At 48.0% G+C, this 24,120-nt stretch overlaps 10 protein-coding genes across 10 annotated transcripts; 5 read left to right on the forward strand and 5 right to left on the reverse strand.

Moving 5' to 3' along the window:
* Positions 1-1,891: 1,891 nt before the first annotated feature.
* Positions 1,892-4,017, reverse strand: hxt8 (uncharacterized protein; the record flags this gene model as incomplete). The annotated part of the gene is made up of 11 exons (XM_039071838.1): positions 1,892-2,051; positions 2,141-2,246; positions 2,318-2,431; positions 2,493-2,632; positions 2,687-2,816; positions 2,876-2,937; positions 3,001-3,429; positions 3,485-3,675; positions 3,740-3,801; positions 3,856-3,883; positions 3,958-4,017. The coding sequence occupies 11 exons, from the start codon at positions 4,015-4,017 to the stop codon at positions 1,892-1,894; spliced, it is 1,482 nt and encodes a 493-aa protein (XP_038929731.1).
* A 1,138-nt stretch (positions 4,018-5,155) lies between these two features.
* On the reverse strand, positions 5,156-7,412 carry LCP9604111_4170 (60S ribosomal eL42 domain-containing protein; the record flags this gene model as incomplete). The annotated part of the gene is made up of 8 exons (XM_039071840.1): positions 5,156-5,195; positions 5,264-5,448; positions 5,517-5,609; positions 5,799-5,822; positions 5,893-6,142; positions 6,396-6,966; positions 7,033-7,282; positions 7,335-7,412. 8 exons carry the CDS (start codon positions 7,410-7,412, stop codon positions 5,156-5,158), a joined length of 1,491 nt encoding a protein of 496 aa, XP_038929732.1.
* Positions 7,413-7,949: 537 nt separating this feature from the next.
* LCP9604111_4171 (NEDD8 family protein RUB1) lies at positions 7,950-8,517 on the forward strand (the record flags this gene model as incomplete). Its single annotated transcript, XM_039071841.1, has 4 exons — positions 7,950-7,960; positions 8,071-8,125; positions 8,265-8,347; positions 8,418-8,517. 4 exons carry the CDS (start codon positions 7,950-7,952, stop codon positions 8,515-8,517), a joined length of 249 nt encoding a protein of 82 aa, XP_038929733.1.
* A 768-nt stretch (positions 8,518-9,285) lies between these two features.
* On the reverse strand, positions 9,286-10,493 carry LCP9604111_4172 (elongin A domain-containing protein; the record flags this gene model as incomplete). The annotated part of the gene is made up of 3 exons (XM_039071842.1): positions 9,286-10,200; positions 10,299-10,375; positions 10,436-10,493. 3 exons carry the CDS (start codon positions 10,491-10,493, stop codon positions 9,286-9,288), a joined length of 1,050 nt encoding a protein of 349 aa, XP_038929734.1.
* Positions 10,494-11,558: 1,065 nt separating this feature from the next.
* Positions 11,559-12,034, forward strand: LCP9604111_4173 (putative tubulin-specific chaperone Rbl2; the record flags this gene model as incomplete). The annotated part of the gene is made up of 3 exons (XM_039071843.1): positions 11,559-11,726; positions 11,796-11,882; positions 11,933-12,034. 3 exons carry the CDS (start codon positions 11,559-11,561, stop codon positions 12,032-12,034), a joined length of 357 nt encoding a protein of 118 aa, XP_038929735.1.
* Positions 12,035-12,186: 152 nt separating this feature from the next.
* Positions 12,187-13,267, reverse strand: LCP9604111_4174 (uncharacterized protein; the record flags this gene model as incomplete). The annotated part of the gene is made up of 2 exons (XM_039071844.1): positions 12,187-13,172; positions 13,231-13,267. 2 exons carry the CDS (start codon positions 13,265-13,267, stop codon positions 12,187-12,189), a joined length of 1,023 nt encoding a protein of 340 aa, XP_038929736.1.
* A 455-nt stretch (positions 13,268-13,722) lies between these two features.
* LCP9604111_4175 (uncharacterized protein) lies at positions 13,723-14,880 on the forward strand (the record flags this gene model as incomplete). The annotated part of the gene is made up of 1 exon (XM_039071845.1): positions 13,723-14,880. One exon carries the CDS (start codon positions 13,723-13,725, stop codon positions 14,878-14,880), a length of 1,158 nt encoding a protein of 385 aa, XP_038929737.1.
* A 1,423-nt stretch (positions 14,881-16,303) lies between these two features.
* On the forward strand, positions 16,304-18,154 carry LCP9604111_4176 (putative MFS transporter; the record flags this gene model as incomplete). Its single annotated transcript, XM_039071846.1, has 3 exons — positions 16,304-17,132; positions 17,187-17,442; positions 17,506-18,154. 3 exons carry the CDS (start codon positions 16,304-16,306, stop codon positions 18,152-18,154), a joined length of 1,734 nt encoding a protein of 577 aa, XP_038929738.1.
* A 473-nt stretch (positions 18,155-18,627) lies between these two features.
* On the forward strand, positions 18,628-20,970 carry LCP9604111_4177 (putative C6 transcription factor; the record flags this gene model as incomplete). The annotated part of the gene is made up of 4 exons (XM_039071847.1): positions 18,628-18,747; positions 18,800-18,894; positions 18,946-19,636; positions 19,687-20,970. 4 exons carry the CDS (start codon positions 18,628-18,630, stop codon positions 20,968-20,970), a joined length of 2,190 nt encoding a protein of 729 aa, XP_038929739.1.
* Positions 20,971-21,552: 582 nt separating this feature from the next.
* LCP9604111_4178 (Zn(II)2Cys6 transcription factor domain-containing protein) lies at positions 21,553-22,287 on the reverse strand (the record flags this gene model as incomplete). The annotated part of the gene is made up of 1 exon (XM_039071848.1): positions 21,553-22,287. One exon carries the CDS (start codon positions 22,285-22,287, stop codon positions 21,553-21,555), a length of 735 nt encoding a protein of 244 aa, XP_038929740.1.
* Between the last annotated feature and the right edge of the window lie 1,833 nt (positions 22,288-24,120).

Below are 24,120 nucleotides of genomic sequence, written 5' to 3' on the forward strand. Positions count from 1 at the left end.
ATAGGGAATGAGAACCCACAATGGATGAGCGGGGGATATTGATGTTGTCAGAGTTGAGATAAACAGCGGATTATCGCAGTCTTCTATACTTCAGCCCGATCCAATTTGTAATAGGAGGCAACCTTTTTTGGGGAAGCCACATGGGGATGCGTGTGAATATTAGCGGCATACTTATTTGCCCCTGTCTTGGAGATGTCGGCCGAGCAGAAAATAATAAATATAATTATTACCAAAAAGGTCTAGGGTTCGACAGCCCTGGAGGTGACAACATTCCTTTTACGGGGAGACCGATGTATGAAACCCTTCTATAAGGGTGGGAAGGGTCCACGATCAGAGAGTTCAGCGGATATGTACCTCCGATGCTACTAACAAAATACAGTATAGACCGTAACAGACCACCGGGACCGCTTAGTCCTAATAGGGCTTTGATACACCTATAAACCATGGTTTCGGGCCGACACCCATGTCGGCCCTTTGAGGAACACATTGCTTAGCACCGAAGAAAGTACGAAGATACTACGATGGAAGTGAAGTGTGTATGTTGTATGTGTACGATACCATCATACGTGGATCATAGGGATAACTCGTTCAGACCGAGATGTGCCGTTGCCACTAAACGGGGCTAAGCCACTCAGCCTGCCGATCATTTCCCCTTGCACTCGGCTTTTCGTAAAGATCGGCGCGAATATGGCCACGAGGGGTTAGTGTGGCTTTCCTCAGCCACATGCGCCATGACGACAATCCCTGTCTAGCGGTAGTGCGCCATACTTAGAACAACCCTGGAGGGACTCCATAAACGTGAAAATTCTGAACTTTTCAGCTCGGAGATATCAATGTCAGTTCTAGTGGTTCGTGTGAGCGTTGAATTGTTTATTTTTCCTTAATTTCTATAGGACCCACGGAGAGACTGGCTTCGTTGTGATTTTACCAAGAATCACTCCATTTTGCTGTTGCTTAGAATATTCGCCTGATATAAGATCATTTAATGGAACGCACTAGAATATTGTTATAGTAAAGAGCCCTTCCTGCGGCTCTCCAATTCCATATTCCCATTGTGCGAAGGATCGTCTGTGGGCTCGGACCCTCCCTCGTGTTCCTGTCTCTCGGGAATCCGATAACTTTAACGTTCAACTACTTTATACATAGTCACTTTGCAGTAAAAACTGCCGGCTTCCAGGTTGACTCCGGGGCAATCCGGTGAACTAGCTAGAAAAGAAAGAGCCAAAAAAAAACACTACATGGACACTTCAAAATAAAGAATGGAAGTCAAACCAAAAGTACGTGGCAAACAGTCCCGGATATCGGGAAGCATCTAGAAGAGCCAACTGTTGCAAATAATCACCCGTAGTTCCGGCTATTCCTCCGGATTGTGGGTTATGCAGCTTTGATCATCGGTAGAGATCATCCCGACGCGTGGCGATAGAGTTTCTGAGGCAATAATATGCTGTTTAGGCAGGATTCGACAACTATGTCGTAGGAATGTCAATATTATATTACCGGCTAGACCGACAATGACAGCATGTAATTCTGCATACTCATCATCGGTCGAACGGCGAATGGTAAACGGCGAATTACTTTGTAAGTCTGATCTGTTTTAGTTCCCCATGCGTCTGGTGGGGAACCCAAGGCTGAAACGGGGGCAAGACACGAGCTGCGTTCCACAAGTTCTTGCTTTGCTTTTTAATTTAAATACTTCAGCCCAACAATTGTTTCTGGGTAAATTACAAAAGCCACAAATTTAATATCCAGTCAGAAGAAAGGGGTTGGAATTCTGCTACTTGCAACAAAGTGAAGAATATTTGAATAAATGTGCACTTCTGGGATTACGGTTGAGATGGCATTTGTATAAGCGCCTGGATAATCTCCCCGAAGCCCTGCTAAGGCAGGGAGTTCAGACTGCCTTTGCTGTTTCATGCGTCGATACATGGCTAGATTCAATGTGCTGTGTCTCGCCAACCACACTAAGTGCACGCTTAGGTCCCTCGTCCTGAGCCACAACCCGGTCACCGAACGCAGCAGCCACTTCTTCGAGAGTCTTTTGCTTGGTTTCCCTGGACAAGGTTAGCCTCTTAAATTCTTTTGATCTCTTTCTCTTCGTCTCCGATGAAACAAGTTGAAGGGAAATATATTAGCGACTTACGGGAAGTAAAAGTAAGCGATCACCAAGAAGAATGCAGAGCAGACTACAAAGACGTAGTAGTAGTTCTCGTGGATATTGGCAAAAGCACTGGGTCCAGCTTCGGTGACTATTTTCGGATGAAGAGGTTAGCAATTGCATATATAGACTATCTTTCACAAGAATAGATTTCAGGCTTACTGCCAACATTAACGATAAAATGAGATGCGGCGGCAAGACCCATCACCTTGCTGCGGAGAGCAATAGGAAGAACCTCGGCGCCATACAGCCAAGTAGTACTGTTGAGCATGCCATCTAAGAAGAAGAAAAACCCCCACGTTAGATAATTTCTTGCAGCCATGGTCCGAGTCCTTACAATAGCAAACCACAAAGAGGTAAATTCCGAGAATCGCGAAACCCTTTCCGATGTGGTTGTCTGTATTCTGGAACTCTCTCTGCATCACCGCGGCGTAGATTTCGATCAGGACAATACCAGCCAATCCGGTGATCAGCATCCTGTAGACGGTTAGCAGCAGGCATGCGACATGATAACCCAGGGAATATACTTACTTCCGACGTCCCCATTGGTCGGTCATGTACATTGTAGTGACCGAATTGGACAAAAAGGCGATGGTACCGTAGACTGCAGCCAGAGCGAGGATCGTGTGTGACCCGATTCCAAGGCCCTTGTACAGAATAGCTGAGAGATATATTAACATCCCAATAATTCCCGCTTCGGCGCTCACACCCTGAACTCACTTTGATAATACTGAATGACATTGACACCTGTCAAACTCGTCATCGTCTGCACAGCGATAGAGCTAAACATCCAAGTTAGTTCCAGAAATCTCAAATGCAACCAAACAAGAAATAAACAAACTCACACAAGCACCCGATGTCTGAAAAGTTTAAAGATATCCCGCAAAGAAGTCATCTCCCTCTCCATCTCATACTCAATCTGCGCCTTCATAAGCCCAAACTCCTCCTCCATATCATGCAACACAATACCACGCCGAATGCGCGCAAACTCGCTACGCGCAAGGTCAATCTTCCCCTGGCGAATCAGCTGTCGCGGCGAGTTAGGCATGAAAGTCGAAAGACCAATGAACATGATAATTCCCCAAGGAATTTGGATTCCCAGAGGCAGCCGCCATTGTATGGGGCCGTAGGGAGCGTAGCTGCAGGCGTAGCCGACCCAGTTCGACATCATTGTTCCGAATGAGATGCCACAGCCGGAAATACCGCCGATCAGACCGCGGTATCTTGGATCCGATATTTCACTCAGGTAGATTGGGACTGTTGCAACCAGGCCACTTAGGGGGATGTTAATTTCGTTTATAGATCTGGTGAAGAGTATGGGTGGCTTACCCTACTGCGAACCCGGCTAGCACACGGCCGGCGAGGAACATGCCGATGTTGACGGAGGCGGTTTGGATGATGGTGCCGATTGTCACGATCACGCACATCATTTGCATGAAGCGGATTCGACCGAGTCGGTCGCCGATGAATGTTTGTGTTAGGGCGCCGACGGCTTCACCGGCGATGTACACGGCCACAACCTAAGATGGTCAGTCTCTGGGTCTGTTCCGTTGGGGTGGAGGTTAAATGGCTGGGTGAACATACAGCTCCTGTGACGCCATTTGATGGCTTTTGCATATAATCAATCCAGCTTTGGTGGGCAATCGCTAGTAAATCCTTAGTTTGAGTTGCAAAGCTAGAATTTGTGGATAATAACTCACTAGTTGTGGCAATACCAGTATCGAACCCCTATTCATTGAAGTCAACTTCGTGGTTGTACACGGTCCAAGACCAACTGATCTTGGAAGAAGAAATCAACTTACAAACAAGAACGTGCCTATAGCAGCAAAGAAAGCAATACCCAGCGAATACCACATCGCCATCTTGAATAATTCTAGATTCTCCGCAGGATCAGATAGGGAAGAGAAGAGAAGAGAAGAGAGTACGTGGATATCCAAGAACTAGAAACAAGAACTACCCCCGGTATATTACTTGATCTCTCACAGGAGCAAGCCGGGCTATATCCGATGGGCCGAGGATGCATTACACAGCAGACAGACAAGTGACAGACGACACATACGCCTATACTCGGAGGAGGGCCGAGGAAAACAATTTCTGGGGAAGCGGGGAAACTGGGGTAGGCCGTGGATACGAGGAGTCTCCACTACAAAGAACTTTTCAGGGCCATTGGCATGTTTTGAGCCGTTGAGTCTCGCAAGATTGGAAGATGGCTGGTTCGAGGCTCTCGTTTGGTCCCCCAGAATACGGGGTTGGTGTCCTCGGTGAAGATCTGCATCTTCATATCACATTCTCTCAGTTTCGGTATAACGACTCCCGGTCCGTATGAAATGGAGGATTCTTGAGAACCGGGTTCTTGGCAACCCCCTCGAGTCTCGCCCTTCGGTGTTTTCTCGCCTTGATTCTGCTAAGCTCGGATGGTATATTTTGCTTCCTTTGGGAATATACGTGGACTGAAATATGTCGCCCAGGAGGACCTTATCAAGTGTTCGGGGAGACCCTGATGATTGTGCAGAGTGTAGTCCATCAGTGACTAGTGGTTTCCGAATATCTCTTTGACAAACCGTCAGTAAGCTAACTAGAAAACTCGGGGGTAAATGAAGCGAGGCATGGGACTTTGATAAGTCTCACGAGATACTCCACGCATAAGAGTGGACCCATAAAGGGAGTCTTGGCAAGAATTGGGGGGATATACTTTGTAACCCACGCCGAGAACTCTACATGGGGAACATGGGGAATATTTGAGTGAACATCCAAGAGCACAATGAACAGCAACGCGTGGGGGATAAAGTGTATCACCGCTGATGAGGGTACTAGCAGCTCTACTGTGAAGCAAGAATAATTATTCAACAACTCATAATCCGGTAGTCATAGATGGTGATTTTGAATAGTTAAATTCCTATTTCATTTTTCCATTGCCAATGTCATATATGCTCCGCAAAAACAGCGAAGCACTTTGTGCAATGCAGAAAACCCAGAAGCCGAACAAGGAAACTGAACAATCTAGAAAACAAGGGCAGCACCCTTGGTCTTCTTGTCACCACTGTAAAAGAAAAAGGCATGTCAGCACTGTATAGCGAAACAGTCAAGCAATATGTAGATGTAACATACCCCAACTCGAAGTGCTTGCAGCGCTTCAGGGCGAGTTGCTTCTTGGCCTTGCAAGCAGTACACTCGAGACGCAGGACGACCTTCTTGGTGGTCTTGGCCTTCTTGTGGAAGACGGGCTTGGTCTGACCACCGTAACCACTCTGCTTCCGGTCGTAACGGCGCTTACCCTGGGCGAAGAGGGAGGCCTAAATCACAAAGGATGACATCATCAGCGATAGCTCACGACTACCATTCCGGTGTCGAGGGCACTAACCTTGCCAGCCTTGTACTGGGTGACCTTGTGCTGTTGGTGCTTGTGGCACTCCTTGGACTTGCAGTACGTCCGGCGGGTTTTGGGAATGTTGACCTGTGCGGAGAGATGTCATGAGCTTTTGTCTTTCTGGTCTGATTGTGCGAACAAGATCAATGTCAATGTGATTCGTGCCCCGAAGTCCGATTCGAAATTAGTGCGGTCGCAAAGAGATAGGTCGTGTTGTCCAGTTTGTAGTTTTCAAGGAGTAGAAAGTGCGGTTGAATAAAGGATGGCGGGGTGCACCCATTGTGATCTGCTTCCTGAGTCCTGAATTTCATCACCCAGTGTTGTTCTTGCAGGTTTCGCCGCCAATTTCCTCTTCGATGCCAACTTTTACATTGCATCCTGCAGTGAATCCGGTGAAAAACAGACGGTTGGGTAGTTCATAATGTGGTGATTCACGACGGTCGGCGAAGGAATTGACGATTTCGAGGTTGGCCGCACAGTAGACATCACACATTCTCTCCACGACTCGAGCAACTTCGAATGGCCGGGGCTTGCGGAACACTTGACATATCTCGTAGGGTGTATCCTTACCATTTTGACTGACTTGGCCGGATAGCTGGGTGGTGGTCGTTGGATTGTCGCTTGTCGGAGGAGAGCAAGTGCGATTGTTGGGTTGTGGGATTTCACTCGCTTAGGCCCTATCGGGTAGGCGCTAACCCTTTTAGGAGTCGCCAAGAAGAGTATGCTGAGTCATTTATAATGTTGATGCCTGAGGCTTTACTGATCTCACTGATCTCAAACGTGTTTTGGAGTTTGGAGTTGATTCTCAGCACACATCTTGTATTCTGCTATACAAACCCTTCTCCAAGTACAATACTATCCCCTAGTCCATACCAACTCCTGCCTTTGATCAATTCCAACCCCTTCTCATGACCTATCACCCATTGCCCTTGAGACGGGTCCCCCAATCTCCTCCACATATTTGAGCGGAGTTCATGATTGAGATCCTCGATCCTATCAATAAGTTGAAACTTTTTCTTCTCAAATTCTTCTGGGGAATCCGGCTTTATTTCTTTGGGGCCACCAGGCGCAATAAAGCGCGCAATAGTGATATGCGCAGAAGGTACGGTATATCTAGCCGCGATTGGACAACCAGATTCAGTCACGATGTTGTAAAGATCGCTTCGCAGATGATGATATGTGAATTGATCATGTTTCCCACTATAATCACTGATATCTTCCTCGCCAGCCGCGGGAACAAAGCTCAAAGCAATAGCAGAAGTATCGTAGCTGATTACTGGCTTGACCAACCGGGCACGGTGGGTGAGAGTGTAGTTTGCCAGCTCTGCTACGACCCCGCTCATCTTGAGAGAAGAAGTAATCTCATCAATTTCAGGTCCCCTGAGTGCAGACCTGATCTCGAGCGTGGTCATGTGCAGATGATGCGGGGGTACAAGCCAGAGACCTGTGTTGTAGAATCACAGTTAGAACAGTCTCTTTGTATTTTCCATGGGTTATGCATCGCACACACCAGGTCCAATCAAGGTACCAATCTCCTGCTGGATCTTGTAGACCAAATCCCGAATATGCTGTGGCGGGCGTGCCCAAAAGGCAAGGTTGTGTCTCGGGTCAACGTAGTCTGTCAACCCCTTCTCTGCCTCGAGCACTTTGGACAGGATATCATCCTCGTTCCATTCACAGAATCCTTTCTGGCAAATTTGGCTTCTGAAAAGGGCATTTCTATTGCTTCTATGGACCTCATAGGCAAGTTGCAATCGTTTCTGGGTGGGACTCTCAGCATTTGGCTGTTGAGAATTAAAGACTTAAGCTTACCGGGTCATTCTCAGAAACAGTGATCAATTGCTGGAATTGATTCTCCGCTTTCGCAATTTGCCCGGGTTCATTGGCCATTTTTTGGGGGTTGGACTCCGGTTGACTAGTGAATCGTGATTCTAGCCTGTTTCAGCGGGGTAGTTGGGGTAAAACTGCATGCACATAAGAAGTGGAAATCTATACTATCGACTTTCTGGCTATCAAGGGGTAATAATAGACGGTGAAAAGGATTATAGTTCGCGAATCAATCGCTAGTCAGTAAATATATTTTTCTTTTCATTATATATTTCTGAACTCTGAAGCTCAACTCATCTTCGAAAACGGTGTCCGAATCAAAAAAAACATAGTAAGATATCTCATCGTTCTCAAAATATCCTAGTTATGTTCTCTACATCAAATCGTATAACTACATAGTTACATTGTCGCAAGCCAAAGTGAGGCTCCGACGCAATCAGGCAATAAGGCCACAGGCCCCCACCAAAACCCCGCCGGGCTCACATCTCCTCTCTAAACACTCATTGACAAGAGCTGTACCTCCAACTACATTGCAGCCGACATATACCTTGCTCCATTACTACTATCCAAACCACCGAAAAAAGCCACCGACGCTTCAATATGTTGATCAAGTGCGTTTCTCAGCTCCAGCATGTCCATACCATTGCATCATCGAATGACCCCAAAATGTGAAAGGCCACTCACCCCTAGACTTGCATGCTGACATTTCGCGTCCAAACAGGGTCCGAACTCTCACTGGCAAGGAGATCGAGCTCGATATCGAGCCTGACTACAAGGTAAACCACCCGCCTTGAGGCATTTCCGGCTCCTCCCCGCACGGAACCACTCTAGCGTTCTACCGAATCAACACCCACAAACCCCGCTGCATCAACGCCCTCTGAATGCGCCTATACTGATACGGACGGTTCTATTCAGGTCTCCCGGATAAAGGAGCGTGTTGAGGAGAAGGAGGGAATTCCTCCGGTCCAGCAACGACTCATCTTCGGCGGCAAGCAGATGTAAGAAACCACTCACTCAGTTATTTCCCCCTACTCGAACAAACCCAAGCTGACAACTTTTCATTAATAGGGCGGACGACAAGACAGCCTCAGAATATAACCTCGAAGGTGGCGCCACGCTCCACCTCGTGCTCGCTCTGCGTGGAGGATGCGCTGCGATGTTGGTGTAACATCTTTTTGTCATTTTTAGATACCACATTTCTGCAGCAATGTTAATCAGTTGAGGAACTAGTGCTTTTCCATCCCGCATCCCATTTTGCGAGGATTCGAACTGCAGGGACCGCGGCGGAGCAATGGGATTTGAGCTTAAATGGAAAGGTAGTTGCATACTGGGTGTTCTGGGTTGAATGATTTTCATTTATTAATGTCCTCTTTTTTTTCCTCAAGGACCTAAGCTCCTTTCATGGACTGGCTTGGTTTTGCTATACCCATCTTGACACTACTTCCGGGCTTTGTAGATCTACTTCAGTATATTCGCGCTATGCGGCGGGATAAAGACATCAGTACCGCTTACTATGTTTTGAAATGAAGCCCTGAAAGATGTTGTAAAATAGCCTAGCTGACTGAGTTCTGAACACAATAGGTGCGACCAGCAGCCTTGGTTGCACTCTCCGAAATAGCTCAACTTGAGAAAGTCGAAGGATTTCCAGTCTTTTGTACGCCTAAGTCATTCGCATTGTTGAAGAGAGGGATATAGCTTGTAGCATTGGAAAATCAGGGCCCATATCAACCTGATAAACAGAGCCGGAGTTGTGAATAAGAATGTAATTTTAGTTAATACCTTTTATAAAAAATTACCACCGAGTGAATCGCAAGTGGGGTGAATCCCACCCCGGGTATCAGAACGAGCCTAGACTACCTATGTCCCACATAGGTATATACGTAGAGGGCCTCCTTTCGGAGAGCATATGAGCATATGAATCAAAGTGATCCAAATATCACGATAAATGTCGTCGCTTTGCCGGCATGAAAATGCTCGGCGCCGGGCGCCGACGAATAACGCCCGGGCGGGAAAGAGGAGGCCCGGAGGAAGGTGGGCGGGAGGAGGGGAGAGAAGAGGTGTGAGAGGCGGGAAGAGATGAAGATGAAGAAGAATAAGAAGAAGAGGGTGTCTCGGCACCACGAAGGGGGGAGGTCGGACGGCCCTTCAGCTTAGGCATGGGCTCAGTGGCCACAGCTGGCGACTTCTTTACGCTAGACGAATCGCCATTGGATGCACCACGGGGTGAGGCGGTGGAGGCGGTGGAAGTCAGTGCGCGTAGTCGCGCCTCATTCTTGCCGAGCATGGGGTGCTGAAGTGAGGGTGGAAGCATGCCGGGCCGCCGGCTGATTCGTGGGGGAAGAGGTTGCGCCTTTGATATCGGCTGTGGTGCCGGCTGCTCGGCGGGGCGGCGGTGTTCTTCGACCAGACCGATCGGTGCACGCTTAACTTGCGACGCACGGTTGTTGAGGGACTTGGTAGGCATCGTCAGCGCAGTGTTGCGTTTCTGCGGCTGGAAGATACTAGGCTTCTTTTCAACACCACCGCCTATCCTGCGATCATATGGAGCATGACGCTGTCGCACAGACGGTCGGGATCCGGCCATGCGCAAGCCCTTGCTCTCGGGTATGAGTTTGGGGGTGAGGAGTGCACGCTTTGCACTGATGCCGTCAATCGCCATCTTCATTCTCTCCGCATCGGCATCAAGAGAACGTTGGACTTGGTCGCGGAGATCACAGTAAACCCCATACCAGTTGTTGGTACTATCCGGGAGGTGGTACTTTTCCCACTCAGGAATGTCCCGTTTAATGAGCTCAAGCCACAGTTCTTCGTCTTCTTCGGCGAGGTGGGGGGATGCGAGCTCCATAACATGCTACAGATTTAGAAAGAATGATATTAGAAGATGAGCTTGAAACTGAAAATGAAGCGCGGGTGAAAGAATAGTTAGACAGTGAGGTCTAGTAGACGTACCAGCTTTTCGGGGTTATGGATATTAAGCAAAATAGGACGGGCGAGTGAGTATGGCATGGCCCCCAGATTATCCAGGTCTGAAGATCACGCATTTAGTCCGGAGTCTTGCAAAATGAGAGAGCTCGGTTCATCTATACCTTTGATGAAGCGGATAGCCGTGGCTGTAGCCAGGTGAAGCAGTGATGGGGCTGGCATTTTGCTTATGACGGCAATGGTTCAAGCCGAATTGGGTACCATAAGATATGCGACATGAGGTGAAAGCAAGTACTAGATATAACAGAGTATACGAGGCGCAGTCGCATTCAAAAGAATAAAGGACAGACCAAAAGATGCCAGATGCGACGCGATTCTTGTGGTTGTCGATGGTAGGAGTCTCGGCTTTAAATAAAAGGATGATCACGCGGTCGACGCTGATTGGCTGCGTCGATTCGTTGCTTCATTTGATATTCTTTGTTCTAATGTTTCCAAGCCACAGCTACGGACTCTACTGATTGAATATTCGTAAGATCTGATGTCTGCTCAAGTGAGAATTGATGGCCTGCATCATCAAGATGCCTACTCGAGGAATTCAGGCTTCATTTTGTCGTTACTCGTGAATCAACCACAACGACGACGCTATCTCTTGTGAATCTCAAAATCAACCTCGTTGCCCCTAGGATTATGCAATCGGCACACATATACTCCGTAGCAACCCTGGAAGTAATGTCAGATGCTTTAGTTTATAGTACAGACGAAACCTTCATTTATCCATTTATACGACATCTCCAGATTCACAAAGTATTGGGAGGTCGCTGAAATGCCGACCATAAGCTCTTTTCCCTTTCGAAGCAGCTTTTTATATTCCAGCGGCTTCTTGCATTCATTCTGTAGTGTCTCGGATCCATTGTCTTCGGAACTTGTCGTTGTAAGCACGTGATGTCCAGCAAACAATGCAATCATCATCTTGATAGCATCATCGAGGGGCATTTCAAAGAACTTTGAGAAATCGAAAATCAGCTCACCATATCACTAAATTCTGCCTCAGATACGACTCACAGGTACGTCTATTATGGTATCTGTTTCTGCCGTGATGCTCGTCTATATACACAGTGCCTCGAACAATGGTACCAGCAACGCTAGTCGTACTGCTATCATTCGAGCATTCCAATAGCGTCGATTAGAACATACCCTTCTCGTCATATGGCGCCTCTTTTGGCAATATCATACAAGGCCTGGACTCGAAACCTCGGATACGTCTGACCCTTCACACAGATAATCACAATGGCACCCCGTTCGCAGCTCGAGATCACCACTTCCTCCGTGACCCGCTTGGTCAAGGAGGAAGCTTCTTATCACAAGGAGCTTCAGCAGCAGGCTGAACGTATCAAGAAGCTGGAGGCTGATACCACTGGTGGCGACGAGAACCGCGAGTATACCCTGAAACAAGAGGTATGTGCCTTGTACATGAGCTTTGCTTCCACCATATCATCTTGCCTCTAATGCTGACATGAACGATAGCACATGTCTCTTGAAGAGACCAAGAAGGTTCTGCCCACATTGAAGGAGAAGATTGTGCAGACCGTTGCGAACCTGGAAGCTTTGATTGTGAGTACTACCTATCTGTATTCTTGGATTCTATTAACCAAATTTGATAGATCGAGGAGGGCAAAAAGGGATCGGACAGCAACGTTGAGCAAATCACCGCTGCCAAAGAAGCCATTGCTCAAGCCAAGACCGCACAGCGCGTGATTTCGTGAAAGACATGTCAATTACATCAGAGCAAAAAAAAAATACCCATAAGGTGGAATGATTCCATAGTATCATTCAATAAATTGAAGCCATGCCCAACGCCGGACCAAAGACCAGAACTCCTTGCTAGTGCTAGTAATGTACATGCCGAAATGCATCTTCAGGTAGTATCCATCTTCCCGCTGAAATCGTCGGGGAGTTCCTCTCCTTCCTCGAGCTCGGATAATTCGCCATCACTAACCGCAGAAATTTCACCCTCATCAAGCATATTGGTATCCTCCCGTGCCCCATCGCCCTGAGCAGTTGTGACTTGCCGCAAAGGTGACGCAGCACCGGCAGCCCCGGGCTTCTGAACCTGCAGACCAGATGGCCGACCGGCATCGTCTTGGCCGTGTTGAGAGGGGGTCATGGCATCGTTTTCAGGTCCAGGAGGAGTGTTTCCACTGCTAGCCTTGCCCTTGGATGTGACATCTCCCTCGTCGCCGTCTTCGCCCTCCTGCATGCCTTCCCGGCGCTCGACTTCCTCTTTCTCATCGCGGATCAGGCGACGAAGTTGCATCCCCTCGTCCACAATACGACCGAACTGCTCACGGCGCTCAGCCCAGGTCATCGCGTAATCCTTGCTTTCCTTCTCGAGATCTGCAATCTCCAGCCGTAATTTCTGAAGGTTCGCCGACTGGTCTTCGCGCGGCTTGAGTAGGCGGTTGCTCGTGATTTTGTCCGTCAATTCGTCATAGGTCTTTCGCAAGGAGAGAAGTCGCTGTGCCTCTTCAAGCTGAGTTCGTAGATCGGCCGTGCTTTCTCGTACAGACTGCATTGTCGACAGAATCTGAACTCGCTCGGTAGCATATCGCTGTCGTTCTTGCTCGTTGCTGGTAAGAAGAAATTGCACGCGGGCAATGCTGCCCTCAAAGGTGGCAAAGTCGAGTGCGACATCCTCGCGAAAGTGGTGCCATTCTTCGAGTCTTTTCTGTTTCTCGGCTTCTGTTGCGGTCGCATCGGAATCGGCGTCGGTCTCTTCGGGGGGAGGGGTGAGAGGGAGCGAGGATCGCGAGACAATGAGGGAATCGGGGTTCAATAGTCGTTTTGAGATTCGCTTGAATGGCTTTTCTTCGACGTTGAGGAGACGCGACTTGTGGAGCGCATCTGTAAAAGCTGGGCCGTTAACGTTGACCTGGGAGAACAGAGCTGGAGTGGACTCGACCTTCTTCTGGCTGGCCTAGCAGCCCGTATGAAGCCATTTTGTGTATCTGAATATGAAATTCGATCTCAGAGTTTAATAAAGCAGGATATATGTATTGAAAGGGTGCACGGCTTCAAGCTGATCGAAGCGGGGAGGGATATGAAAAGTGAAGCCGAGCGGTCTGGCACTTAAACTCCGCCTTAACCTTATTGACTCCAGTTAATAGCCATGATTCAACCAGTTGTGCTGCATAACAGGAGTAATCGACTTTCTTTTACATATTACTCATAGCCCCCGAGCTTCTTGGCTAGAGACCATCTCAAACCTACCCAGAATCGCTCGCGTGCTTACTTGAGGATCACAGCTGTACTCCGCAATCCCAAGCTGTTTGCAAGCACGACCTGGTGAAGCCACAACCAGAGACTCGATGAACTTTGCCGCGCAAGAATCTGTGACTGCTGTCCTAGCTACTGATATCTTTCTGTCCTCTGTACGTGTCTCAGGTTCATCGCTATGACGGAGATGTATTCCGGCCTCCATGTGGGCCAGCGGTTTTGCTCTCTAGAAGAGTTCAAAACAGTGGTACGGAGCATATCAGTGAGACAACACTGGGAGCTTCGTGTGGTCCGTAGCAACAAGAAGAGCGTGGTTATCGGATGTCGATCATCGGCAAATTGCTTCTTTCGTGTCGTCTGTCGCTCGAACAAAAATGCGACCTACATCACTAGTCTTCAAGACAGCCATAGTTGCCGTCGGAGTGAAAATTCCCCTGAGGACACGCCAGCTCGCTCTGAAGCTTCTCATGTGCGATTTCTGCTGAGTGAGATCCCGAAGCTTTTCGATATGAAGTCGAAAATACGAGCCCAGGACGTTGTGGATGCTGTAAAACGTTACCATGGGTATGACATATCTCTGCGCCAGGCACAGCGAGCGCTTACCAAACTTCAACCACGACATGCTGAGGGCCAGGATGAACATGAGCTGAATATCGAGATGAGTACGGAGGAACGACAGTCGCCCGAGCAATCCCCCGAGTCGCAAGGGGAAGGGGTACACGCATATGGAGACATATCTGAGAATCACTGGCTTTCCGAGCATATCGCATCATCATCAATTGATGATGATAACGTGTCCCCAATCAAGACCCCCAAAAACCACGTACTTGCTCCACCATCTAGTTCCCAAGCCCTGCCATCTCCACCCCAGGTGCCACACGTACATATTCCCACATCAAACCAACCCTCTTTTAATCACAGCCAACATCCAATGTCTATACAAACAGGGGCACAATGTCAGACCGCTGCCTCTTTACCAGTAGGAATGGCTGGGCGTCCGAAAGACTACCCTGAGCGCAGTGATCATGATGCCGCCCCCCAGATGGTTCTTACCAATTTCAAGATTGAATTCACCTGCACAACCTGCGGGTCACTGAATCAGAGCTTCTTCCCAAACCAGGGCAATGTCACCGGTGCCAGCTATATGGTCCATCATGCTGTACCGAGTCCTGGCATTATCCCAAGACACGGGTCTACTCAAAATGGTGTTGGTGGCAGTAGCAATGCAGTCGGCGAAATCCCTGCTTACGAGGTTAATGCTTCCAACACATCTACCATTCAGAATGCCTGGTCTAGTGATGGCCTAGGGGTTCAAATTGGATCGGCACATACCTAAAATATCATGTTAAGAGGATGACATCGGCCACCGTGTTGCTGATATTGGTATTCATTCTTGCACGCTACAACCTGAGCCAACACGAGAACTAGCTGACTTTACTCAATGTATGGTATTTGATGCCTTGGCCGTTCCGGTCTCAGAATTTCTACACGTTCTATGAGACGTCAATATTAGAAGTTTGGATGCTTAATCCAGGACACGATGGCAAAATCTAACTTAACTCTGAAGAGGGTTAGTTTGATGAGTCTTTTCTGGGATCTCTGTTTTGATTTTGACCCTGAGATCTCTATATTGGTTCCTCTTATGCCGAGGAAGTAATATCCGAGAATGACCTGGGGCTGGACGATATCATCAGGGCTAATATTGTTATGAAGTCAACGAGCTACGCCGTTTAATCTTGTTTTGATACCACCTTTATTGAGGGGCGAATCCTATCTGCTTAGTTCTGAGACCATCGGCTAATTGCATTCTGAGTACGTTCCCTAGAACAAAGTTTCTTCCCCCATGCAGAGCTGGACGACCTTGCGCAAACCCGCTCTCCCCAATTGGTAAAAACGAGTAGACCATGGTGAAATTTTGAACTACTTAGATAAATTTGTGGCGATGTTGATAGAGGAAGAGAGCTAGGCTATAGAAGCTATATCAAAGCCCAACGGCTTGCCTTCGTCAAAAATGCCCTCGGTTATGGACTCGCAAAGAGTTCAGCATAGGCGGCGGTGTGACGTCGCTAAAGGTACATATGCGTCTTTCAAATAATAATAATAGTAGCCCAATTGGTCAAAGTGACCACACAATAAGCGATCAAGCAGAAAAATAGTGGCGACACTTACTGCGGAGAAATATCCGGAGATAAAGGCCTAAATTCCTAGATTCGGTAACTAGTTAGTCAGCCATCGGAGGTCCGATCGGATATCCGACCCCACGGATCCACAACAGACTCTGCTCTTCGTCAACCGCACCGACAAAATGTTACGGAATTGAGCCAACAGTGTCTGGATCGCCATTCATCGGGGCGATATTGGGCTACAATGAAAACCAGGCACACAGATACTCACTTGCATCGGACGTGGATCCGATATGACATCTGCCAGCGGCGCTCAAGCTCCAATCGCTCAGTTGCCGATGGATCGAAAGGCACTAAAATCCTGCCAGGGAAAAACTTTTCTTATCAATTGAATGACTCTTATATGAACAGACTTGCCGTGGGATTATTAGCTTATTTCTTTAAATAACATTAGGACCCTCCTCATTCCATACAATTGTGCTTCGGATAGTATAACGCCAAGCCCCTACCAACCTTAATATACTCCGTGTGCAATATCTTCTACACTTCAAGCTCCATGGCCTTTTACGGAACATCTCAGATAATCTAAGGGAAATTACCTCTTTGAGCAAGCTTGGCACCGCTACATCTGCAGCCATGAATCGACAACGAGAGGCCGAAAAGGCCCTTCACGACCAAACAAATATTCTCCCCTTCGCGCAACTCATGGTTGTCTTCACGGGCCTTGCAATTTCCTTGCTGATCTGTATGGTGGATCAGAATGGCATCAGTGTTACACTACCAACGATCTCACGCGAGCTGGGTGCCCAAAACACCATTTCCTGGGCTGGAACTTCGTCGCTAATTGCAAACACCGTGTTCACCGTGCTGTACGGCCGACTATCAGATATCTTTGGCCGGAAAGTCATGTACATCTCCGCATTGGTCTTGCTGTGTATTGCAGACCTGCTCTGTGGCTTGTCTCAGAACCCGGCTATGTTCTATGTCTTCCGAGGCCTGGCTGGTGTCGCTGGTGGTGGTGTTACCTCTCTGACAATGATTATTGTCTCCGATATCGTGACCCTAGAAAAGCGAGGCAAATACCAGGGTATTCTAGGTGCATCTCTGGGTCTTGGTAATATCATTGGGCCGTTTCTGGGTGCTGCATTCATCATGCGTTCAACGTGGCGCGGTTTCTTCTGGTTGATTTCTCCATTGGCTGCTTGCTCTGCAGTCGTTGGATACTTCCTCATTCCGAATAATGCACGCAAAGATAACTTCCGTGAGAATATTGGGCGCATCGACTGGTTCGGACTGCTCGCATCGTCCATTGGTATCATTTTTCTCTTGATTCCTATCTCGGGTGGTGGATCCTATTTCCCCTGGGATTCACCGATGGTCATTAGTATGCTTGTCATTGGAGGTTGTGCAATCGTTGCATTTTTGCTTATTGAATGGAAAGTGGCAACACTTCCGATGCTACCAGGTATGTTTTGATCCCCCCATAGTAGTAAAAGGACATCCAGTTGACATAAAACAGTGGTCTTCTTCAAAAATAAGGTCATCTCTGCAATATTTTTGCAGAGCTTTCTGTATGGTGCAGTCTACCAGTCAAGTCTTTACTATCTGCCATTGTACTACCAGAATGCCCGTGGCTGGTCGCCAATTGCCTCTGCGGCCATGACATGTCCCATGGTTGCGGCCCAGTCAACTTTCTCAATTGCATCCGGGCTATACATCACACGAGTAAAGCGCTATGGTGAAATTATTTGGATTGGATTTGGCTTGTGGACTTTGTACGTTGATCGATGCCTAAATGCTCTTACTTTGGTCCCATACTGACGATATCATTTTCATAGGGGGTCGGGCCTCATGTTATTATTCGGTACCCACACCCATCCGGCTGTTATTGCAGTCATTGTGGCAGTTATGGGCGCCGGAATTGGCTTCACATTCCAGCCCACTCTCGTGGCCCTGCAAGCCCATTGCACTAAATCCCAAAGAGCAGTTGTGATTGCGAACCGTAACTTCTTCCGCTGCATTGGTGGTTCATGTGGCCTCGCCATCTCTGCAGCAATTCTCCAGGCTGCTCTTCGCTCTAATCTACCAACCAAATTCGCGTACTTGGCAGAGTCTTCGTACTCACTTCCTTCAAAAGCGAACATCAGTGCAACTGAGTGGGCTTCAATTCTGCTTTCTTACAGCAAGGCTTCCCACGCAGTATTCATTCTGCAAGTCCCCGTCATCGGTGTATGTTTCCTGGCATGTATTTTCGTGCGTGACAGAGGTCTGGAACGACCGAAAGAGCCGGAAGAGCTTGAGGAGGAAAAGCGAAAAGCCCAAGAGAGAGATGCCGAGGCGGTTACTTCTGAATATCCCGAGGAGTGTCTTGAGACATACCACCAGGTCGAGAAGCGCCATTCTGCGTCAACATTCGCCGAATCATCCATGCCGCCTTCCCGGGCGGAACCTAATACTGAGGGATATGGGGAGAAGGAGCAGCATTGAGGCATGTACTAAAGCATATAGGGATCTAATAACTCTTTGATTTGGCTAGATCTGGATTTCCTTGGGTGGCGTGTGATACCAAAAAGCAAAAATTTTGTATAGTTTACGATATATTAATATAATACGAGCATCAATTGGCGCTTATGATTGTCCGAGCTACGGAGTCTTGATGTCAATATTGCTATCTGGTAAACTGGAAGTTGTAAGATGTGCTTCTGATTGCTTCAACCCTTCGAAATATCTCTTTTATCACAAGTAGTAAAACCGCAGAAAACAAAGAAGCAAAAAGTTCGGGTGTTTATCCTAGACGCCTCGTAAACTATAGGCTAGCCTTGATACTAGGAGACGTCTTGTCTTGGCATTCCGATCCAACGACATCTCCGATCTCTTTCAATCTCAATCGCACCTACAATGGCGCTTCACCGGCATCTTCATGTTCCAAATTAAAGCTGATATTTTCCAGCAAATCCGATATGTATGCGCCCGGGCAGAGCTCCGAGTCATCAAGGCAGACAAGTCCCGTATCGCGAGATCATAACCCGCGGAAACGCGGGAGGACGGCATGCACTCGCTGCAAGACACGGAAGCAGAAGGTGAGTTCCAATCGGTAAGATGACTACAAGTATCTCGACTAACGGCTTGTAGTGCGACAACGAATATCCGACTTGTTCGAACTGCTTGAAGGCGGGTGTCCCGTGCGACAAGTCCAGCGTCCGAGAGGACAAAGACCGTCAGAATGAGTAAGGTCCAAGTATATGTAGTAGCCGGGAAAGAACTAATTTGGATACCAGTTACACACGTGGCTTAGAGGAGCGTGTACTGTTTCTTGAGCGTAAACTTGTGGAGTCGAATCGATCATCAGACGGGAATACCGCTACATATACGGCGTCTTCGCTGTTCTCTCCACAAGGTGGTAACACAACGCCACACACAGCTACCTCTGGATTTGACAATAACCCCGTTGGAGAAATCGTGGGCCTTCTTGCCCTGAGCGGCTCTGAGGCCCCTGCATACGTAGGATCCAGTTCTGGTCTTTCACTCGCTGCCGATCTGGGAGAGATGGTCCAAACGAGTGTATGGAACCAATTCATCTCAAGAATGCAACATAAAACTACCGCCGCCAGTAGCTCTCGAAGTAAGGCTGGCCAAGCACACGGGCCCTCGGAGCAGCCCAGCGCCACTCAAATTCGAGATCGGACAACGAGAATGGAAGATCTCTTGCCGGCGAATGTTGAACCTCCAACTGATGAGATGGGGGCAAGAATACTCGAAACATATTTCACCCGACTTCATTCTCGATATCCATTTCTTAATAGGAAACATGTATGGCAGATTCATGGAGATCGATGGCGATTAGCGAAGATCAAACGTGAGGACCTTACTCGGTCTGATCGATTTGCTATTTTCAAACTCAACTTGGTCTATGCAATCGGCGCAACAATGCTTCGGCTGAGTGAGAAATATGCGTACACGACTCCCGAGGTAATCATATTCATTAAGCGTTAAGACTGGCCGACACTTACAAGTTTTAGCGATTCTATACTGCCGCCTTGCAGCATGTTCCCACGATGTGTGAAGCACGATCGATTGATAATATCGAGGCCATGGTTCTTCTTGTCGTGTACCACCTCCGAACTGCGTCCAGTCATGGAATGTGGTACATGATTGGACTTGCTATGCGTACTGCTATCGATCTAGGTCTCCACCGAAAGGCAAATGAAAGCAATCTGGATCCATTTACCACTCAGATGCGACGAAGGCTATTTTGGACTGTATACTATTTAGAGCGAGTGGTATCAATGTCTCTCGGTCGCCCGTTCAGTATATCCGATCGTCACATTGATCTTGACCTCCCACTAGAAGTGGACGACGACATTGAAGACCCCACACTACTCACAGCACCCCTAGATCCAAACAAGACCACAACTTTGACATTCGCAATTTACCTCTTCAAACTCCGTCGCATCGACTCCCGCATTCAACATAAAATCTACCGCGCAGACCGCCCCCTATCTTCTCTCCGACCAAAAATGGACCCTCTATACATCGAATTGGAACAATGGAAAGAATCCGCCCTATTACGATTCAGCGGTCCAGATCTCGACTACCCAATGCTGCACTTCAACCGAGCAGTCCGACTACTAATCCAGCCATTCCTCCCCCTCCTCCCAATCACGGACCCATACTACCAAATCTGCATCCTGGCAGCAGGAAACATATGTCAATCCCACAAACGCCTCCACCAAACCCTGGAGTATGGCCACTCCTTCCTAGCCGTGCAAACAGTCTTCATGGCCGGAATCACCCTCCTCTACGCGCTATGGACACACACAGACCAAGTCTGGTCCGTCCGCATGAGCAACGACATCCGCGCTTGCTCAACAGTCCTCTTTGTAATGGGCGAGCGCGCGGCATGGGTCAAGAAATACCGCGACGCCTTCGAGCTGCTTGTCAATGCCGCCATGGAGAAATTGCAGGGCAATGAGACTGCCCGCAATGCCGGAATGGCGGAGCTGATGACGGCCCAGTATGGGATTAATTGGAATTCTACTACTGCTCCCGGCATGTCGGGTAGTGATAAGTTCCCCCCGGTCAACCCGACGGGGCTGGCTCCAGATACTGCGGGTGCTACGCCCCAGCCGCAGGGTTGTCCGGCTGATGATTCCGAGCACGCGGTTAGGATGGCGTTGCAGCTGGCGCCATGGATTGATCAAGATGAGAGTGATCCTCTGTGGGTGCCGGACTTTGAGACTTTGGAGAATCTTTCTGGGACTTTTTGGAGTCATGGTGATACGAGACTCTTTGACTCTATGTGATGTCTTTCTGGACCGTTCATTGTGCAACTTTCCTATTCCTTCTATTATGCCCATGCGAGGGATGGAATATGATACCCTATATTATGATATAATAGGACAGATCGCATTTTCTAAGATCTGCCCATCATGGCGTGGGGGCTTTTCCATGCTTGTTTCGTGGGACTTATCGAATAATAAGAGTTGGCAAAATGCCAGCCCCTACCCCAATTCACCGATGAGGAAATTGAGCCAGTAATTTGAAAATACATTCGACGACCGACTCCTAAGCTCATTTCTATGCTTGTTTGGTGTCTGGTGGTGTTTTGCGAAGTAGTCGACCAGCATCAGTCAGTCTGGTTTATGGCCCATATTGCATGTTTTTGTAGAGGAATTTACGTTCATGATGTGTTCAAGGCGGTATATCTGTGAACCAACCTGCAAGATCAGGCAAATCAAGTCTCCCAAGGAATCCAAACTCTTCCTGTCCCAAACTTATCTCATCCCAAGATGTAAAAGGATTGAATTCCATGTTATTGGGTTCGTGACGGAGATTGTGTTCGTCTGATATCGGCTCAGTAGGCTGCGATGACAAATCAAGTGGGTTCAGTTGTTCAATGGCATCGACTCTCCTGCTAGTCGCATAAAAGAGGCCACTGAAGAGTTCCCATAGTATTGCTGCTCCTGTGGAGAGTCTGTGCCTGGGTCGTCTTCTGCGACAGATATTGCACCCATGGCGGTGACATTACCGTGGGAGTTGAGAGACGGCGAAGCATATATGCTGCCTGCTCGTGGGTGGGCAGATTCAGGAGACAGATGTGAATGTGCCGCATGTGGGGATCTATAGCGCTCAGCTTCCGGTCGATTCCTCGGCGTGGGGATTCTTGGCGGTTGAAAAGTAGGCGTTGAAGAAGACAGAGGACTTGGTCCAGATGGCACAGGGGTGGATCCCAGTCCTAGTAATCCTTCCGCGGCAACAGATGCCCTTGATTCTACGTCCAGATCCATATCTTCACCGACAAGGCTTTGACTTGCAGATGCCCGGTAGTTTTTATGTTGCGAAGGCCCAGGTGGCACAGCAACCCCGCCTTTCGCGCATGTTGCTTCAAGCTCTCGAATACGATCATGGAGAATCTTCAGGTATTCATCATTGCTGGCGGACCTTGCATTATCCAGCTTGTAAACACATTGGTCAACAGTATACGAGCGTCGAGCGCAGGGGCCACAAATTGGCTTGATACCATCGCACCTGACCTTTTTATCTCGACAAGACTCGCAAGCCAGGGCAATCTTGCGACGCCGCGGTGGCTCCCGTTTATTAATTCCACCTTTGGGAGGCATCTGTTCGACAAGTTGTCCTATAAGCCACAGCTGAGTGTATGTGTGACCCACAATATTGCTGGTACACAATTTTATTGGTGACCCGGGTGGTGACCGGAAGAGAGGAGAGAAAAGCAGTGGAACAATCCCGAGACTGTTGTTGTCCGGAATGTACCCGGACATATAGTCACGTGTCATACCCCGCGAATTAGGAAAACCAAACACTACGTCCACTACTCCGTAGTTACAACAGAGATAAACACGCCGATTAACCCTGAGTTGCTATAATTGGAGTCCTTGGTCAGAATTGTTAGAACGGACAAGAGGAAGGTCCCACCGACAACGAGATACTGCTACCCTAATTTAGCTTATTTGTGTCCCAATTAGGGGTAGTGATTGTCGGTGTCGGCAGGACCTGTATCAGACGTGGAGCGGGATGCACCCGGTGTGTGCTGAGAGATGAATAGTGAAAGTAAAGAATAATAGTACTACTACTCCATCAATACTCCGCAAATATGTGCATATACAATTAAAGAGCATAGAGAAAAATACAGTAAGTCAAATTAGGAACGGATGTTTCGTAGTAGAGGACGCGGATCCGCAAGTACTATCCCGGGTGCATCCCGGAATTGACGAGGGCTGCCTCATTATTAACGAGGAACCTTGCTTGACTGAAATATTAGGAGAAATTTGACCCTCTTCACTTCCTGAGGTCTCTCTTTGATTAAAAATCCAAAATCAAGTACTGTTACATCGTCTTCCACAGAATCCTAAACCAATATCTAAAACCCAAAGTACAACATCGGCTGGATACCTGATTATCTTTCACAATTCAAACAGCCCATTACCAGTTTGGTATTTACCACATCTCCGAATGGAAAACGCCAATCAGACGATTCAAAAGGACTATAGTACTCTTTCACATTACTGTCCCTGGCAAGACGACAGACCTCAACCAATCTCCCGAGACCAATGGCCCGCCGAAGAAGGTCTACAATGGGGTTCAGATCCCAGTTTCTGCTATCATGGCTTCTCTAGTCCCATAGGTACATGGACAGAGGAGCGCCTGGTCCAGAACCTGATGCGGAACATGGCTGGTTTGTGTACCGCCATGGACATTGACTTTGATGTTCCCGAAAGTATACATGAGCCATCTCAGAAGAATCTATCGGAACTGGATGGATTCACACTCCCAATATTTCAGACCTCGATGGTCCCACAAAATGGAAGACCCTCCGAAACCCCATCGCCATCTTCATCCTCGAGCCAAGCCCAAATGTTCTCTTTGGATGATACTGAATGTACACAACGGGCGAGCTGTGTCAAAGCCAGAACCCAGTCCAAACAAAGGAAAAGAAAGTGTGTGCAAAGGCCAGGACAGAATTTATGCCACTGCCGATCGGAAAAGAAGAGGAGAGAGATCATTGGAGATCGATATAAAGAACTCTGTCACATTGTGCCAGGGCTTGAGAGACAGTCATACACGAGAAAATATGTTCTCGAGGAGGCTGCACTGTGGATTCAAAAATTGATTCAGGACAACGTTGCCCTTCATCAACAACTAGGGGAGTTGAAGGAACAGGAAAAGTTGACTCAGTTGAGGTTATTTCCTGTCGAGAAAGACGAACAGGTGGGCTGCTAGTCCTAGCATTATTTTTATCTAACAATACTGTCAATATCTGCGCATGTTCATTTGATACCTCACGGAACCGAGCACTATTTAATGTAATATGATTAGAGGTCTTTCAGTAGTTTATGTTCGTGCTATATTTATACCTTAAACGCCAGGCCATTCTCTATCTCACTGGTGTTAGTTGATATAAAGAGGCCAACTTCTTTCTAGGTTTACTATTC

Source organism: Penicillium roqueforti (genome assembly GCF_015533775.1).
Source record: "Penicillium roqueforti strain LCP96 04111 chromosome Unknown scaffold_08, whole genome shotgun sequence".
NCBI classification, from domain to species: domain Eukaryota; kingdom Fungi; phylum Ascomycota; class Eurotiomycetes; order Eurotiales; family Aspergillaceae; genus Penicillium; species Penicillium roqueforti.